Here is a 16,848-nt window from a genome sequence, read left to right on the forward strand (position 1 = left end):
AAATTTGGCGATGAGATTAATTTGAATTGATTAAAATCTGACGGCTTCAATTAACTCCATCTATGAGGATTTTATACCAACTAAATCATGAATCGGCTTTAAAAATAGAAATATTTGTTTAATAATACATTAAGTGCGTTATAAAAGAATAAATAAAAACATATTTGATAAAGTTTAACTTTATATAAAGTTTTTATATATAAATAAAAATAAATAAAGTATCATTTTTATACAACTCCATCTATGAATAAATATCCGAATTATTCAACCAAAAAACTAAAATAATTATTAAAAAAGAAATTGATTCAATTAGAATATGTTTTATTAAAATAATTTATAATATACCAAAAAAACATTTATTAATATAATAAGACAATAAGAAAAAGACAATAAATAAATAAAATTTAATTTTGACGTTTAGTAAACGTTCAAATGTTCGTTACCACGTGACATAACGGACCAATCACAATTGAAATTTCGACAGTTAAATCGGTGCAACTTCGAAAATCAATGTCATTCGGTGTCTTGTCGCTAACCGTTATTTTGTGTTTTATCATTACTTGTGCGCGAATTTAGGCTAAAGCTAAAGGAAAACCATCCGGAGGATCTCAACAAATTAATCGGCTCCCGGCGACGAACGGCGCTGTATCGAAACATTCCTGTTAGTAAGCGGATGTGTCGTTTTTTATCCGACATTTTGATTCAGTTGATGTCACAAAAAGGGGTAGAATTTTTCTAAAAAAGTAAACCCTTGCGAGAAAATCGTTTGTACGCCACAACAAATTGAGGTTCCACTCTGCAAAGTTCAATGCATGTTTTAAATCGACATTCGTAAGGTAAGTAGGTCGAAAGAAAACTTGTTCTAGTCTTATTTGGTGTTGAGAAGGTTCTTTTCTTATTATATTTCTTATTTTTTCTTGTAGGTTTATACCACTTGTTTTTTTATTAATACAGGTTGTGAAATATGTATTAAATGTATCCATATTAACATTTAAAACATTTTTTTTCAGATTATTGTAAAGAAAAATGGACGAAGAAGAATATAAAAAACTCCCTGTAGAGGACCGTTGCGTTCATAAATTATGGAAAGCACGTGTAAGCGGATACGAGGATGTAACTCGTCTTTTCCGTCAAATAGATGACGAAAAGTCACCCGAATTCGGAAAATATCTAGGATTAGTAAAAAAATTTGTGGTGGATAGCAATGCGATGGGTCAAGAAAAAGGTTTAGAAGCGACATTAGCTTTTGTTGAGAATTACGCCCATGCTGGAAAAACAGTTGGAGAAGTAATGTCGGGGATCATCACCAAATGTATGGCCGCCCCAAAATCAAAAACTAGAGATTTAGCATTGCAAGTAACATTAATGTATGTAGAAATTGAAAAGCAAGATGTCGTTCAAGAGGAATTATTAAAAGGGATGGATTTGAAAAACCCCAAAATTGTTGCCGCCTGCGTAACAGCTTGCACCACCGCATTAAAAGAGTTTGGATCGAAAGTATTTCCAGTAAAACCTTTGGCAAAGAAAATTTCAACTCTTTTCGCAGATCGTGATAAAACAGTTCGAGATGAAGCCCGTTTGTTAGTTATTGAGATGTACAAATGGGTTGGACCAGCAATAAAGTAATTTAATTCCCCATTTAATCAAAAAAAATAAATTATAATAATCTTTTAACATTTTTATCTTATAGACCCCAATTAACCAATCTTCAACCAGTTCAAGTAACAGAATTAGAAGCTGAATTTGCAAAAATTGAAGGACAAAAACCTGTTCCAAGTCGATATTTACGATCACAACAAGAAAAAGCAGCTGCTCAAATGGTTGAAGAAGCCGTCATTGGGGATTGTAATGACGAAGATAACGAGGAGGAAGTTAACACAAATATGGATCCTTATGATTTAGCTGATCCCCAAGAAATTTTATCAAAACTACCAAAAGATTTCTACGAAAAATTAGAGGCCAAAAAATGGCAGGAAAGAAAAGAAGCCCTGGAGGCTTTAGAAAGACTTGTTCAAACCCCAAAATTAGAAACTGGTGATTATGGAGATTTAGTTCGTGCTTTAAAAAAGGTTTATCCAAAAATATAAATTGCATCAAATCAAATTTTAATTAATTATTTATTTCTTATTTTCAGATCATTCAAAAAGATAGTAACGTTGTTGTTGTAGCTTTAGCAGCTAAATGTCTTACTGGGTTAGCAAATGGTCTTAAAAAACGTTTTCAAACGTACTCAGGTGTTTGTATACCTGCTTTATTAGAAAAATTCAAGGAGAAAAAGCAAAATGTTGTTGTTGCTATAAGAGACGCTGTCGATGCAGTTTTCTTATCAGTAAGTTAAATCATTTGCATTAAAAATTTAATTCAAATTTATGGTTGAATAAATTTGGGAGTGTTTAAGAAATTACTCGACATTGAAAGTGATGACTAAATTGTGTAGGTATTAAAATTTCTATGATATCATGTTTATGTCATTTTATAATTGGCCATTACAATGTTTTGGGAGTTGGTCATATTCAACAATATAATATCTTATTGTCACTTTCTGTGTACAATTAAAACACAATAGCTATAATATACAGGGTGGCTGATAGGTATGGAAACTGTTAGATATCTCCTAAAGTAAGATAGCTACCAAAAAATGTTAAGATACAAAAGTTTTAGTGTTTTTTTAAATTCTATTACAATAAAGACAAATTAAGTATACAGGGTCAGTTAAAAACTTATGACGAAACAAAGTTGGTTATAGTTTTCTTTAATGGAACATCCTGCCTGTATATTACTCCATATTTCAGTTCATCTCGAAATTCTAAACAAAATTCATGTAGCACATCATAGACCTAAACTTAACCGTCTTCCAGATAACCAGCCTTTTAAAAATTTACAAATTTATCTAATTAGTGACGTAATAGACTGCCTAAGTCTGACGTCACAGAGATGGGCGGAGCTTATACCAACTCCAAACAATTTCGTTGCTAAATCGTCATAAAAAAGTCATTTAGTTTATTTAATTCCCGTCGACCCTGTATTTATATGATTTATAAATGTATACAAAATCATTCATTAATGACACCTATTAATAAACGATTTTAATGTTTCAAAAGTCAAAACTTATTATTATAGTCTTACCAAATAGATATAGTGGTAGGTTGGGTCGGTATTACAGATTTCATTCGAGAATATTTACTAAAAAGACTACTATATTATACTCTGTTTTTAAACCAGGAGGAGTAAACGCGAAAGTCAGATTTACACTAGGAAAAATCACCAGAAAATATCACTAGATATTTTGGCGGTAAATTTAAATTAATAGTTATTATTATTTATTTATTTACTTATTATTGTATTTATTTTCGTTTGTTATCGTCAACACTAAACATACAACTTAACATTAACATTGAAGTTATGAGTATATTTATTTCAAAATATAATAAAGAAAGGTTTAAGAACACAAAATTTACAACAATGACACGAAACTGTCGAATTGTCAATAACCTAACCTTCAAATTCAAAATTGCCTGTGTGTGAACCTTCCTCGCATTCAACCAATCACGTGCAAGGTCAATCTGGTGACAAATTTAAAATACTCCTCCTGGTTTAAAAACAGAGTATAATTGCCAAAGAAAACTTCAAGGTATAATTAATGTTTGTAAACAAAACTAACCTTACCTAACATTCCTTCACGCTATAATTGACATTACAAAAGAAAACTTCACGCTATAATTGCCATTACTAATTGCCAAAGAAAACTTCATGGTATAATTAATGTTTGTAAACAAAACTAACCTTACCTCACATTCCTTCACGCTATAATTGACATTACAAAAGAAAACGTCACGCTATAATTGCCATTACAAATTGCCAAAGAAAACTTCATGGTATAATTAATGTTTGTAAACAAAACTAACCTTACCGAACATTCCTTCACGCTATAATTGACATTACAAAAGAAAACTTCACGCTATAATTGCCATTACTAATTGCCGAAGAAAACTTCATGGTATAATTAATGTTTGTAAACAAAACTAACCTTACCTAACATACAGTGTCTGAAGACACAGGGCTAAACCCGAAACTTAAAAATATACAACTTAGCGCTGAATAACAATTAAAACTAGAACTAACACTTGCACTAGAACTATACTCTGTTTTTAAACCAGGAGGAGTAAACGCGAAAGTCAGATTTACACTGGGAAAAATCACCAGAAAATATCACTAGATATTTTGGCGGTAAATTTAAATTAATAATTATTATTTATTTATTTACTTATTATTGTATTTGAAGTTATGAGTGTATTTATTTCAAAATATAATAAAAAAGGGTTTAAGAACACAAAATATACAATAATGACACGAAACTGTCGAATTATCAATTACCTAACCTTCAAATTCAAAATTCAAAATTGCCTGTGTGTGAACCTTCCTCGCATTCAACCAATCACGTGCAAGGTCAATCTGGTGACAAATTTAAAATACTTCTCCTGGTTTAAAAACAGAGTATAGTTCGGTCGGACTTTTTTAAAGTTTGCCAGTGGCCAGTGATAGAAATCGACGGAAAAATATTGTAACTAACTCGTATATTAAAATGCGATTAATTATCTCAATAATTAACAATTATAAATCTTAAAAATAAGTTAAAATATCTCGATAATTAATCGCCTTCATTAATACACTTGTTGGTTAAATGACTATTTAACACTAATTGAAAAAGTGCATAATATGAATAGAAATGAATAGATTATTGCTCAGCTCAGATCCATTATTGTCTAGCATTAGACAAAAACCACGAAATAAATCTATACCACAGAGTAAAGAAGTCTTAGAAATGCTGATTTCTGCTGAGGCCCACATGGCTGACAAGAATTTTTTTGATGAGGAATCTACTGCAGAATATTCTGATCGCGAATGGAGCTCTGATGACGGTATTTTTCATTTTAGATTAGGGTTGAAATATTTTCTAAATAATTTTTTTTAATGTAAAATTGTTTTTTACTTTTATATATGTTTACCAAAAGCCTAAAACAACTGAAATAAATCAAAATAAACGTTTATGAAATCCTTATTAGAGAAGTGTACAAAAGAAATATTTGGAAATTAGTAACTGCCATAAAAAAATAAGAAAATTCCTGCTATCTTGGAAAGTTAGATGATGAGATATAACTTTTACAACATCATTTGATAATACTGCATTGATACATAGCGAATAATACTGATGAAAATATTTACATTTAAATCATAAAATTTATTTATTCATTAATTTATTTATTTTTATGAAATTACAGACTTCAATAGAAGCAATTTTAGAAGACGTTATCGAAGCATTAAACAATAAAAATCCCTCTGTAAAATCAGAAACGGCTCTTTTTCTATCAAGATCATTCGCAAAAACCCTCCCAGTTACGTTAAATAAAAAACTTTTAAAAGCTTTAACCGGCGGCCTAATCACCTTAGTTAATCAGCCAGGTAAGAATAATCTCCTTAAATCATAACCAAAATTTATTTTATTCCAAAAATATAGATCCTACCGTTCGAGATAGTGCTTGTGAAGCCTTAGGAACATTATTGAAATTAGTAGGTGAAAAAGCTGTGGGTCCATTCCTTGTTGAACTCGAAAAAGATAATTTAAAAATGACAAAAATCCGGGAATGTTGTGAAAAGGCGGTGATATTGGTGAAAGTTCCAGCGGCGAAAAAAGATAGGCAACCAACGAATAAGGCTCCTGCTAAACCTCAAAGTACGGCTGTTAAGCGTCCAAATACGGCTTCATCGGCTAGTAGTAATGCTAGTACAAAGAAAAAACCTGAAATCTCATCTGGAACAGCAACTATTGTAAAATCGAAAGGGAATAAAACAACTAAGGCTGCTCCAGCGAAGAAACCACCGGTTGAAAGGGAATTAAGCGACGAGGAGGTTGATGGAATAGTTAATGACATTCTACCTTCCGAAATTATTGTGGGATTGACAGATTCGAATTGGAAAACTAGATTATCCGCTGCCGAACAAATGTTAACGAAACTACAAGGGATGGATGCTAATATTGTTCCTACACAAGCTATGGTTAAATTAATTGCGAAAAAACCTGGGTTAAAAGATATTAATTTTCAAGTTTTAAAAGTCAGATTGGATGTTGTTAAATATTTGGCTGGAAATTGTTCGTTTTCAATGTAAGTCTTTAATAATTAATTACTTAATTTAAATTTTTTAATAAAAAAATTTAGTACAACAGCTTACGCATGTTTAAACGATACAATTGAAAAACTCGCCGACGCTAAAAATGGTGCAGCAGCCGGAGAAGTTTTAACAGCAATTTCGGAAGCAACAAGTCTAGGTTACGTTTCCGCCCAAGTTATGGAATTTGCTGTAACTCAAAAAAGTCCAAAAGTACTTCAAGAAGCCCTAAATTGGTTATCAAGTGCAATTAAAGAATTTGGATTTGGGTAATTAATCATTTCCTTTATAATTTCTTCAACTAACTTTTTTATTTTATGTAGAAATCTTAACGCAAAAGTCCTCATAGAAACCGGAAGAAAAGGTTTAGGTTCATCAAACCCGGCTGTTCGAGCAAGCGCGATAACATTCATGGGCGTTCTCTATTTATATATGGGATCGGTCATTTATACATTTTTCGAGAACGAAAAGGCCGCATTAAGAGATCAATTACACGTAGAATTTGAAAAATACGCCAACGAGAAACCTCCATCCCCAATAAGAGGCATAACACGTAGTGAGAGTTCAGTGAGTGTTAATAAGGAAGTCGAAGATGAAGATTCCAATTCGGGAACAACAAACGTAGCCGATTTATTACCCCGAGTTGATATTAGCCCACTAATTACCGAAACTTTAATTAACGAACTGTCGGATAAAAATTGGAAAATTCGTAATGAAGCTTTAACAAAAATCAATTCAATTATAAAAGAAGCGAAATTAATCAAACCGAATATAGGGGATTTACCTCAAGCTTTAGAACCGAGACTTTTGGATACAAATAGTAAAATAGCTCAAGCGACAATTAATCTTTGTGAAACGATTGCTCTTTCTATGGGACCTGCTTGCAAAAATTTAATTCGAGTGCTATTTCCGGGATTATTACATGGTTAGATTTAATTATAGTAAAACCTCAATGTAACGGAATGTTTTTAATGGGACAAAATATTTTTAAGTCGAACCTGGATAAGTGGGAACAACTTTAAAATCCTTCTTATTGAGGTGTCCCAGTAATCCAAAATCCCAGTTATAAAAATCTTAATCCCACATACAGAGATCAATCAATTTCATTTAAACTAAAGCAAACATTTTATTAATTAGAAAAAATCGTTTTTTTTCTCTAAATCATTTAATAAATAACATGATCATTTGTTTCGTCTCAACCTTCAAAAAAAGATTGTAAAACATTCATAGCTTTTCGTGCTTCCGCTCTGGTTATTACAGGATTTTGTACTTCTGGTTCATCAACATCTTGTTTATCTTGGTCCAAGTTTTCATTAAAAAAGTTCCTCAATGTCATTATTTTGATCTCCACAAATACTTAAACCACTGTCCACGTTTATGAAATCCCATGCAGTGATTTACTCTTCGCATCTTTTAGTAACAGTGAGTTCGCATTCTATCGCTGGTTGTTCTTTATCTTCATGAAATTCATCAACATCCATTTCTTCATATAACCGATGTTTTTTTGGAACAATTAACAATTGTTTTCTTGGTTTTCTATACATTTTAGTATGTGTTTCACAACAATTTGACGATAAAGAACTTTAAAATTTTGTATAATACCTTGATCCAATGGTTGTAATTTACTGGTTGTGTTAGCAGGAAGAAACGAAATTTTGATGCTGTTTAATGTAAAAATGTCCTTTATAAAAACAATAATTTTTCTTTTTTGCTGACTCATCCCGAAAGATAATGGCCGTCATCCACTAGTTTTTGTAGTTTATCGGTAGTGTCTTAATATTTTGGAAACATCTTGGTTTCTTTGATTTTCCCATCAAAAGTAATGGTATTTTTTAGTGGTGGAACATCTGGTTTAGTGGTGGAATTACCTGATATCCAGGCAACTATCCGGCCATTATTTAAAATTTTTTCAAATTTTGCAATTTTCGCCGATTAAGTTTTGAAAATTCGTATAAAATCCAGTTCTTGGAATATGAGTATGAAAATTTCCCAAAGTCTAAATAAGAGTGTCCTCTTTTCAATGAACTAACCCGTTTTGAAAAATAACTTTTACTTTTTGAGAAAATATTTGAAGTTTTGATAAAATTTTCGGTGTTGCAATTTTCATCGATGATTTTCAAAATTCGCTATAAAATTAATTTCTTGAAGGATCCTTGTGGAAATATCACCAATTATTAATTAAAGTATCCTCTTTTTAATGCAAAATTTTTCGAATTTTGCAATTTTCGCTGATTAAATTTTAATAATTCATATAAAATCGATTTCTTGGAATATGAGTTTGAAAATTTTCCAAAGTGTTAATAAAAGTGTTAATTCATTTCTTGAAGGGTACTTGTGGAAATATCGGCAATTATTAATTAAAGTATCCTCTTTTTAGAGTTGCTTCGTTAGTTAAATCAGCATCAAAAAAGTTCATTTTGTATCTTGGATCCAAATAAGTTAACATATCTTATCAGGTTTCTTATTAATTTCATTTTTATTCAAATATCGCAATAATGTGGCAATGTAGGGTATCACTTCAGAAATGCACCAGAAATTATAACCATAATGGCCGGATAGGCTTTTCGCAAAATCACTATTCGTTCCATCACTACTATTTTTTCTGTCCCGTCCATATTAATGCATAACAATGTTACTCGTTCTTTGCTGTGTTTGCCAGCATGACAATCGTAGTTTTTGAAACAAATAGTGAACGAATTGGCTCTCGCACGGCATAACCATTGTAAACAAACCTACACTTACAATAGTAGACAATAGTTGTTGCTAAGCTATGACGTGTGATGACGCACGAGAGCCAATTCGTTCAACGTGTGACCTTCTATTCATCTACTTTGGTTTTGTTAGGAAAACATTTAAAAAATAATCCAGTCTCGTCGGCATTAAAAATGTTTTTCCGTTCATATTCCCTTAGAATTTCAGGTAAATCATTAATCCAAGCATTACAAACCTTGTTATCAACAGATTTGCTCTCACCACAGATCTTTTTTAATGTTAAATCATTCCTCTTTTTATAACCTTCCATCTAACCATTACTGGCAACAAATACTTGAAGATTTAATTTTTTTTGCAAAATCTAAGTCCTTTTGTAAAGCAATCTTCCAAAATTGAAACTTTAATTGCCGCAGCGTTTTAAGTTTTCCGCGTCCTTTGGATGATTCGTCTAAAAGTTTAATGCATCTGCTAAAATTCGTCCAAGAGTTGACCGTAGAACCCCAAATTCTTTTGTTAATTCACTCCTACACATTCCCGACATATATGCATTAATTATTTTTATTTTATCGCTAATGTTTAACCTTCTTAAAGTACGTTTATTTGACATTATCACACAATCGAAGTCTTTGTAGAATAACAACAACCCGTTTAAACCTACACATATATGTTGGCGCCTTCGTCCTATTTACAGTGGTGCAAAAGTTATTAAAGTGGAACAATTCCTATATACAGGTGTCCGGAAATTGCGTTCATATATTTAAAGGTGTGATTCTACATAAAAAATCATGAAGAAAAGTTCATATAAAGGTGTGTCCTAAAATGCTAGTATATTAGAGAGGCTAGAATGGGTTATAGAGGTTAAAATTAGCCCAGATAAAGAGGTTGTTGGTTTGATTTTCTTTGCTGACCATTGTGTTGTAATTTGGAATAATGATATACTAATGTGCACTTAAATAATGGTACAACGTAGGTACAATGTGTTTTCACCACCACTGACCATCACACATCATTCCATAATACTGCATAATGCTGTCATAATTTGGTGATAATTTCTTGTTATTTAGTATAATTATTGATTGTAATATGTTCTCTACGAAACAATACAACTAGTTCTCAAATATTCGATAATTTTGACGAAGCCTTCTGAAGATACCTTAAAAAAGGCGAAACCGGTCAAGGCACAATTAGTATTAAATAAAGTCCATTGTTTAAGCTTAAGTTATAAGTGGTTCTAGTTTTATACTATCACTAGAACTAACACAAGACCTAGAACTAGAAACGGTCGGGTTTAGCCGCACGTCTCTCAAGACGGCTAAACCCGAATGATTCTAGTTCTAGGTCTTGTGTTAGTTCTAGTGATAGTGTTGGTGTAAAACTAGAACTAATTCTAGATCTAGTGTTAATTCTAGTTTTAATTGTCACTCATCGCTAGATGGTTTTATATTTTTATTTAACTAAAATTAAAACTAACACTAAAGCTAGAACTAGAAACATTCGGGTTTAGCCGTCTTAAGAGACGATCGGCTAAACCCGAATGATTCTAGGTGTAGGGTTAGTTTTGGTTGTTAATCAGTGTTAGATTATTGTACGTTTTTATTACATTAGAACTAACACTAGACCTAAAACTAGAAAAATCCGCGTCTAGCTGTCTTAAGAGACGATCGGCTAAACTCAGACTAGATTTCTAGATTAGTTTTAATTATTATTCAGCCTTGAAGTCTCGAACGGGCCTTTAAGCTATGCACCTATTCCCAGGATGTAGCAGTTCTCTTAAATTCTATCGTCCTTGGTGTAAATATAACGATACATAGACTGAACGCAAAGTGTGGATAGCTGCCCGATTTTGTGTGCATTAAAATTATTAATATAACGGACTTTTGGTTATAACAGACACTCCCTTCCCTTGATTAATCCGTTATATCGAGGTTTTACTGTACTTTATGATTCAATATCTTTATTATTTTATATTAATAAAATAGGTTTGGGTGATTCTAAATCGTACGTGAGAGAAGCAGCTTTAACTACAATCAACGCTTTCGGAGATCAATGCGGTTACAAAGAATTTTTCGAATCGGAAATGATTGCAGACGCTCTTAAAACGGGTTCGCCGCTTTTAAAAAGTGAATTATGGGCTTGGATTGCGGAAAAATTACCCAACAGTAAGTAAAATCAAAAAATTTTCAATAACTAAGAGAACTGATTTTAGTTCCGGTTAAACAAATTCCTAAACCCGAGCTCATCTGCTGCATCCCTCACTTATATGCCAACTTGGAAGATCGCAATGCCGATGTAAGAAAAAATGCCCAAGAAGCTGTTTTAGGCGTCATGATTCATCTTGGTTACGAATCGATGGTAAAACAGTGCGAGAAAATAAAGCCCGCTTCTAAGACTGTTGTTATGGGAGTGTTGGAAAAAGTTAAACCTAATTTACCGGCGCGGGCTGAACCTGCAAAAAAAATTGTTCCACCTAAAGAAGATAAAGAAGTTAAAGTAAAAGGTGGAGCTGCAACGAATAAAACCGGAGCGAAACCAAAGGTACATTTAATAACAAACATTTGATTAATATTTAAAATTTTATCTTGTAGTTATCTAGACTTAAAACAATGTACTGCATGCTTTAACTTATTTAAGAAAAATGAAAAAGCTTCGGTGTTTGCAACGCTCAATGTCTAACTAAATATTTTAGTCCTTTAAAAAATTATAAAATCAAAATCCATCCTTTTTTCTTTTCCAAAACCCTTTTTATTTCCTCTATTTCTTTTTTTGTTTTTTAATTTCATTACAATTAAAATTTATTGTTATAGAGTGGTGCTATGAACAAACAACCCTCAGTTTCGTCAAGGAAAAAGGATGACGACGTAGACACATCTCCATTGCTCGTTGTAAACAACATGAAGCACCAGAGAACGTTGGACGAATCAAAACTAAAGGTGCTGAAGTGGAATTTTACAACGCCACGAGAAGAATTCTTCGAATTACTCAAAGATCAGATGACCCAAGCGAATGTTAATAGAACGTTAATCACGAATATGTTCCATGCAGATTTTCGGTAAAAACAAAATAATTTAAAATTTTCTTATTACATACATTTTTTTTTCATTTTTAGTTTTCACATAAAAGCAATAGAAGCGCTACAAGAAGATTTAAAAGAAAACAGCGCAGCTTTAATTTCAAATTTAGATCTTGTTTTAAAATGGTTAACATTGCGATTTTTTGATACAAACCCTTCGGTGCTTTTAAAAAGTCTTGAGTATCTCAACAACGTTTTTAAAATGCTATTCGAACACAAATACCGCATGTTAGAAAACGAAGCTTTATCCTTCATCCCTTACTTAGTTTTAAAAACGGGCGATCCAAAAGATTCGGTTCGGAGCGGAGTTCGATTACTTTTAGATCAAATTTGTTACGTGTACCCGGTTAGTAATTTATTTTCATGCGTTATGGACGGAATGAAATCAAAAAACGCTCGGCAACGCGCTGAATGTTTAGAAATAATGGGTTCGATCATAAACGGGTTTGGTATCACAGTTTGCTTCCCATCTACAGCCGCTTGTTTAAAAGAAGTTGCTAAACAAATTTCCGATCGTGATAACGCCGTAAGAAGTGCCGCGTTAAATTGTTTGGTTGAAGCGCATTGTTTGATCGGCGAAAAAGTTTATAAAATGGTCGGACAAATTTCTGAGAAGGATATGTCGTTGCTTGAGGAAAGAATAAAAAGAGCAGCGAAAAAACCGAATCGCGAACGGCCCAAATCGAAATTGGAACCCTTACAATTGGGTAAAGTTGGTCCTAGTAAAGAATTAAATCAAAGCGATAAAGATAGTAGTACTGAAATTGTTGCCGAAAATGGAGATTCCGAAAAAATGGTTGATGATGAAGATGTGGATGATGTTGAAGATGATCTACCACAAGTTACGTAAGTTAAAACATAAATTCTAACATTAATTAATTAATTTTTAAAAAAATTATTTTTAAGATTACCTTCACAAGTTCCTTTACGTGAAGGGCTCCCACCGCAAATTGATGGCCCTTTTAAACTCGATCCAGAACTAATGAGAATGTTAGATAGTTTCAAACCAACTCCTGTAATCCCAGTATTACAACAAATCGATTGTGAATTTCTAAAAGAAGAAATTGTAATTCCCCCAACTTTAGAAGAATACAAAAAGCAAAGAGCGGCAGCTCCGAACGCTATACCCGCGGTACTCCGCAACCACCCTCTATTCAAAGATTACAAAGCGCCTGTACAACAAAATATACCTAGAGATTCAAAAATTGAGAAAATCATCAATGACATTGATCATCACGATATTGTAGTCGCCGTTAGAGCCATCCAAGACATACAAGACATTTTGAATAATGACAGAGGAAATACTTTGCTACCTTATGAAGATCAGCTGATGGAAGCTATTGCAAAACATTTGGGTATTTTGAGTTGCATTAATCCTGATGTTGATATTATTCCAGAAGCTTATAAAGTTGTTTTATCATTTATAGACTCAGTAAGTAACTTGTAAGCCAACAATTCTTACATCAAATATGATATTAAACGTCATTTAGAATACCAAAATGATCGCGTTCATCATGAAATTCAGTTTATCTTGACTTTTTAAATGTCAAAATGACATCTTCCTCCAGAAGAACATATCTTATTTGACAAGTGACATTTGAAACGTGATAATAACATATCATTCATTAAAAATCACATTTCTAACAAGATAAAGACTTTGGGATCGCTCAAATTACTTTATTAACTAGACCTCACCTGACATATTTTATGTCAATGTGGTACTTTCATCTCGATAGGAGACGGTTTATAATTCATGATGACATTTCCTACATCAAATACGGTATTAACCTTTATAAATGATATTAAAATTACAAGACAATTTTTTACAATAATTTAAACGTCAAAATGACTTTTTCCACTAAAATTCTTCTAATTTTATATTTGTAATGTAAAATTAAAGTAATTTTCTTCATAAAAAATGACATTTCTAACTTGAAAAGTGACATTTCAAAATTGGGCGCGTTCATTAATTGTTATTTTAATTAACTTGACTGGCTACATATTTAAATGTCAAAATGATTTCTACTCAAGAATAACATGTTTATTTGACAAGTGGCATTTGAAACGTAATAATTCATTAAAAATCGCATTTCTAACAAGACAGAAGTCTTTGGGGCCGCCCAAATGACTTTATTAACTAGATAAGTAATATTTAAAACCTCACCTGACATTTTTTACACCAAACATGATACTTTAAATGTCAATGTGGTACTTTTTTTTGGATAGGTGGCGTTTTATAATTCATGATGACATTGCCTACGTCTTTATATACCTTTATAAATGATATTTACAATACAAGACAATTTTTTATAATAATTTAAACGTCAAAATGACTTTTCTACTAAAATATTGCTAATTTGCTATTTATAATATAAAATTAAACTAATTTTTTTAATAAAAAATGACATTTCTAACAAGTGCCATCTCAACCAATGGGCGCGTTCATTAATCGTTGTTTTAATTTTAACTTGACTGATGACATATTTAAATGTCAAAAGAATATTTCTTATTTGACAAGTGACATTTGAAACGTAATAATGACATTTACTTCATTAAGAATAACATTTTTAACAAGACAAAAGACTTTGGGATGGAAATGACATTTCTAACATGACAAGTAACATGTCAAACAATGGGAGCGTTCATTAATCGTTATTTTAATTTTAAACTTTACTGGTGACATTTAAACGTCAAACTGACATCTTGCTCCAGAATAGTTCTTATTTGACAAGTGACATTTGAAACGTAATAATGACATTTCATTCATTAAAAATCGCATTTCTAACAATACAGAAGTCTTTGGGGCCGCCCAAATGACTTTATTAACTAGATAAGTAATATTTAAAACCTCACCTGACATTTTTTACATCAACCATAACATTTTAAATGTCAAGGTGATAGTTTCATCTCGATAGGTGGCGTTTTATAATTCACCATGACATTTCTTACATCAAATACGGTTTTAAACGTCTTTATATACCTTTATAAATGATATTTACAATACAAGACAAGTTTTTATAATAATTTAAACGTCATAATGACTTCTTCCACTAAAAAACTTCTAATTTAACATTTGTAATGTAAAATGAAAATAGTTTCCTTCATAAGAAATGACATTTCTAACTTGACAAGTAACATTTCAAACAGTGGGTGCGTTCATTAATCGTTATTTTAATTTTTAACTTGACTGGTGACATTTAAACGTCAAAATGACTTTTTATAGATGAATTTTAAAAATTTTTTTTTTAGTTTTACAATCACAAACCATTAGGAAAAAATATAAGTGCTGCTGTATTAAGAGATGTTCTCCATCAGTTTATTTTGTTACTAGCAGAACCAAGATTTTCAAAAATACCAACAGCTGATAATTATATTCGTGTGGTTAATGTAAATTGTGTTAAAGTTATTGAAATGTCGAATAAAACAAATGTTCTTTGGTAAGAATAAATTAAAAATAATTATTAATTTTTTTAAAATTCTTGTTATTTTTAGTGCTCTTGTATCTTTATTACAACAAGGAGTAGCAACGGAACAGCATAGAATGGTTGAATTGATAATGAAATGTCTTTGGCGCGTGTTAAAGATAATGAGTGCTTGGGTTGATGAAATAGATTATGATAAAGTACTTTTAGAAGTTCACGCTTTTATGAAACAATTTCCCAACAGTTGGTGGAAATCGAGAGAATCTGATACTCCAATGAGAACAATAAAAACTCTTTTACACACAATGACGAAAATGAAAGGAGATGTTTTATTATTAAGTGTTTATGGAATACCAAACAGAAACGATTCCGAACTCGAAGCTTACGTCGTGAGATATTTAAAAAGTTTAAAAATAGAAGATTCGATGAAAGTACCATTAAAATCGGAAGGTCGTCAGCCGCTATCGAGATCAACACACACTCTTTTAACCGATATTTTTCAAAAAATTGGCAATAAAGCAGAAACAAAACAAGGATTGAACATGTTGTACGATTTCTTGCAACAACATCCCGAAGCTAATATCGAGCCATTTTTGAAAAAATCTAGCTCTTTTTTCCAAGAGTATATCCAAAAAAATTTGAAAGAAATCGAAATTGAACGAAAAGCCATCCAAGATGGCCAAAATAGAGGTAATCAAAATGACGCTGGTTCACCCGAGTCAGAAAACACGAATGAGGTCGTACAATACTGGAAGCATCGATTAGAAATGTGGAAAGATTTATGGCAACAAATCTCTAAGAGTTAAGAGAATTTACTTACTAAATGGGGTTTTTCTGTTTAGCAATAGCATGTAAGTGAGAGTTGTTTTTACCTATTGTTAGTGTTTTTTTTTTGTAATAAAGGAAGTATCGAGAGAATGTAAACGTTTTTGATGAATCGACTTTTTAATATTGCGAATTGATTAATTTAGATAAGACATATGTAATGTGATATCCGAAAAGTATAGATAACAACTCATGAAAAATAATAGTGTGAAAGTAGATTCGGTTATCATTAACAATTAAATAATAATACAAAAAAAGTTTTAATTATTTCTTGCTTTAGTTAGTTATCTTTTCACACTTATTTAATTTCACTGTATTATTAAGATTTACGTGAAATATTTACAACTGTTCTCATTTATTCTTAATTCTTATTTATTCTCTCATTATTCGCTCGTTTTTTTACAATTGTTAAGAGAATATATTTTGTACCGTTATTGTAGACTTTTCCTTAACAAAAAATAAATTAATTAACTGCATTTATAGTTGTTTTAATTAGAGATGGGTCAACTCATCTCATACAGCTGAAAATATAGCAAAGGTTATTCAACAAATATTGGACGAGTGGCAAATAAGTTCTAAAATAGTAACTATAGTCGCAGACAATGCAGCTTCAATCAAAAAAGGAGTTAGCGAAGTTTTAACCATTTCTGTGTA

General features: G+C 31.4%; 1 protein-coding gene across 1 annotated transcript; it reads left to right on the top strand.

Moving 5' to 3' along the window:
* The first annotated feature begins 465 nt into the window (after positions 1-465).
* Positions 466-16,287, top strand: LOC111415738 (msps cytoskeleton-associated protein 5). Its single transcript, XM_023047572.2, has 15 exons — positions 466-836; positions 1,011-1,622; positions 1,691-2,069; positions 2,135-2,329; positions 5,280-5,460; positions 5,516-6,161; positions 6,216-6,434; positions 6,489-7,090; positions 10,857-11,036; positions 11,084-11,412; positions 11,682-11,926; positions 11,984-12,793; positions 12,854-13,379; positions 15,197-15,384; positions 15,440-16,287. Exons 2-15 carry the CDS (start codon positions 1,027-1,029, stop codon positions 16,173-16,175), a joined length of 5,832 nt encoding a protein of 1,943 aa, XP_022903340.2. The 5' UTR covers positions 466-836; positions 1,011-1,026; the 3' UTR covers positions 16,176-16,287.
* Positions 16,288-16,848: the final 561 nt, after the last annotated feature.

Source organism: Onthophagus taurus, chromosome 11 (genome assembly GCF_036711975.1).
Source record: "Onthophagus taurus isolate NC chromosome 11, IU_Otau_3.0, whole genome shotgun sequence".
Taxonomy (NCBI): domain Eukaryota; kingdom Metazoa; phylum Arthropoda; class Insecta; order Coleoptera; family Scarabaeidae; genus Onthophagus; species Onthophagus taurus.